Source organism: Ambystoma mexicanum, chromosome 13 (assembly GCF_040938575.1).
Source record: "Ambystoma mexicanum isolate Mex_15411 chromosome 13, UKY_AmexF1_1, whole genome shotgun sequence".
Lineage (NCBI taxonomy): Eukaryota > Metazoa > Chordata > Amphibia > Caudata > Ambystomatidae > Ambystoma > Ambystoma mexicanum.
The window spans coordinates 421095433-421098654 of NC_090938.1; the positions used below are offsets into that span (position 1 = coordinate 421095433).

General features: G+C 43.4%; 1 protein-coding gene across 1 annotated transcript; it reads left to right on the top strand.

The window, feature by feature from the left end:
* The first annotated feature begins 1913 nt into the window (after positions 1-1913).
* On the top strand, positions 1914-2912 carry LOC138520408 (olfactory receptor 6M1-like). Its single transcript, XM_069632809.1, has one exon. It carries the CDS (start codon positions 1914-1916, stop codon positions 2910-2912), a length of 999 nt encoding a protein of 332 aa, XP_069488910.1.
* Positions 2913-3222: the final 310 nt, after the last annotated feature.

Here is a 3222-nt window from a genome sequence, read left to right on the forward strand (position 1 = left end):
CAATGATTTACCACCATTGAAAAGGGGCGGAGGTGGGTAATTGTGATCCATTGAAAACCTTCCATCCATTCCGTATGGCTTTTTCATAATGAGACTACATGGCATTAATGGGAAGCACTTTATGATGGCACTGACGTTCATATGGTGTTAGCACCCTGGTGACAGGGATGTGTGTCAGGTAGTGGGAGTAGAAGAGCATGTTGTTTCAGTACCTGAACCTCATGAAACTGTATGTTTTAATGGTTTTAGAAAATTAGTTTTATATTTATTTACTTGGTATTTGTAATCGTGTGAAAAGGTTGCAACGCAACCAAATGCACTTTAAATCAAATTAAAATAAAAAATAAATAAAAAAGTACCCAAGCATATGATGACATTATGACAGATATTAAAGCAGAGTAACTGTGTATATGATGAAACTAGCTTCCACGCAGTGCAGGACATGGACATATGATTGCAATACCTGACATTTGATTAACTTACCTATTTCTTTAATGTAATGTTATGTTATATTGATTTATACTTGCACTTGCCACCAGCTGGCCCTATTTATTTATTTATTTTTATTCTACTTACTTGTACTGCACTTCCCCCTCCCCTTCCCCTTGCACTTTTCCCTTCCCCTACCCCTGCACTTGCGCGGTCTGAATGATACCTGGCCTAGTAGGATCGTTGTCTGTCTTCCCCTTGTTCCCCCCTCCTGCCTCGTCGCGCCTTGAAACACTTGTGTATAGGCGCGTTACAAATGCCATATCATATCATATCATATATCATATCATATCATACCACGCACCGCTACCACCCAGTGGTGGTCTCCACGCGCTCACGCCGCTCTGCAAGAAAAGGGGTTGGGGTGTGTTAGAGAGGATAAGATGATAGGTTCAGAACCAGGGGAAACTGGTGTCTGTGTACATTGTCTTGCGTGCGTGTTGGTTGTGTAGGCCAGCTTGTTGTAACTGTAAGGGTAAGACTCAGTGCCTCAGGTGTGTATTAGTGTTTATGTTGGGTGTGTGAATCGTATGCGGTTAGGGTGGAAGTATAATTGTGCACACTAGTTTATTGTATCCATAATGGGAAGTCCAGTGTCGTGGTTGTTTGTTACATCGGTGAGAGAGTTGTGTTGGTGGGTGTTTCAGTGTGTTTGTGTGTGGTTAGGCTCGGGTTTTATGGATTGTGTGCACTGGCATGTTCCGTCTGAGGCTAGGTGCAGTGTCTCTGAATTTTGTTGAGTGTGAAAGTTCATTAATGCTTGGTGTGTGTATATGCATTTTGGTTATCCTTAGCTGTTTATAGAGGTTGTGGATTGTGTTGTAGGAGCAGGAGTAGGATGGATTGGTTGTACATTTGTTAATCTCGACAGTAACTCCAAAATATGTCCCCAAGCAGCCCCATCAGCCGTGTAACTGGGCATAGGATGACAATCCCATAATCAAATCAATATTAGAGTATTTGGCCATATCAAGGCATCAACTTGCATGTTTTGTGAGTACTTTGCAAACCTTAGTAATTTCACTAATACTTCACTCCTGTCTTCATCTCTGTACTACATCCCTCGCCAGTCCTCTTCACTGCCCATCTCTGAACACTGTACTGTCCCAGGACACTCTGCCATGACACACCCATCATGATCAATACAGAACATCTTCGCTGTATAGAAATGTCATTCCTATTGGCTGTGCATTTGCTTGTTGGTTGTTGCTTGTTGGTCGTTGTAGCATTTGGTATGCCCTCACCAATGTATCTGCTTTCAAAATACTAGCACAATAGTAACAACGATTTTGAGTAATGTAGGCTTTTTGCTTTACTTTATTGTGTAAAGGTTCTGTTGTTGGTTTCTTTGGGGATGGTTTTTATATAATGACTTATCAGTTTATATAACGACTGCCTCTGCCTAATCCCTCAGATCTACAACCATGAAATTAATGCGAGGCGCCAACAACAGCACAGCCATCATAGAGTTCTTCATCAGGGGACTTCCAGACCTTCCAGAGATGCACATGTACTTCTTCATGGTCTTCTTGCTGATCTACTTCCTAACCATGACAGCCAATATGACCATTATCGGATTGGTGTGGATGGATCACCACCTGCACACACCCATGTACTTCTTCCTGGGCAATTACTCCTTCTTGGAGATGATGTATGTTTCAACAACAGTCCCTAAGCTCCTGGACATTTACCGCTCTGGAAATTATGCTATTTCATTCTCAGCCTGTATTGCCCAGCTCTACACGTTTACAGTTCTCGGTGTTACGGAAAGCTTTTTCTTAGTGGTAATGTCTTATGACCGATACTTAGCCATCTGTAGCCCTCTCCACTATGCCACCATTATGAGTCAGAGATCCTGTACCTTCTTGGTACTGGGAAGTTGGGCAGCTGCAGTCCTGATATCCGCATCCCCTCTCGTCATGATTGCACGGCTGCCATTTTGTGGGCCCAATGAGATTGACCATTTTTTGTGCGAGTCTGCACCCCTTCTTCAACTCGCCTGCTCTGATACCACCTTCAGCAAAACAATCCTATCCGTCTTTGCCTCCATCTCGATATTAGGGTCCTTCCTGTTCATCATGGTCTCCTACTCGTACATCATTATTACCATCATGAGAATTCCCTCAAGGCGGGGCAAGAAGAAGGCGTTCTCCACATGCTCCTCCCACCTCACAGTTGTCATGATTTTCTATGTGACGTCGAGCGTGTCATATGTGAGACCCGCCGAGAGCAATCCCCTTCAGAATAAAATAGTGGCAGCCTTTTATGCCATTGTTATTCCATTGCTGAATCCCTTCATCTACAGCCTGAGGAACAAGGACATGCAGGAGGCCCTGAGGAGCGTGTTTCGCAGGGCTTCACAATGTGCAACTCACACAGATATTATGAGAGTGATCGTCCAAGAAGAGAAGAAAAATTGGTGATGCGCCATGTGAATCGACATTTGGGGACATTTTAAATGATTTGAAAATTGCAACGGGAGGAAGACTTACATTTACACTTCCATGTATGCAGCCTTTTTTATTGCTTTTACGATGGGCTGTAAGGCAGGCCCGGGAATCAGGGCCGTCCCAGGTTTTCGTGCCTGTTTATGGGTCTTTACAGAAATAATCATTCATGCAATCAATCAGGTGCTTGCATGCTGCATGACTTCAACATGAATTGAATCATTACACACTGGTTTTCCTAGTCAATTCAATGCAGATGGCGATGTGTGTGGAATTAGTACAAGGA

Excerpts from the sequence above, each read along its gene's own strand:
- LOC138520408 (XM_069632809.1), top strand. The coding sequence starts at position 1,914 with ATGAAATTAATGCGAGGCGCCAACAACAGCACAGCCATCATAGAGTTC.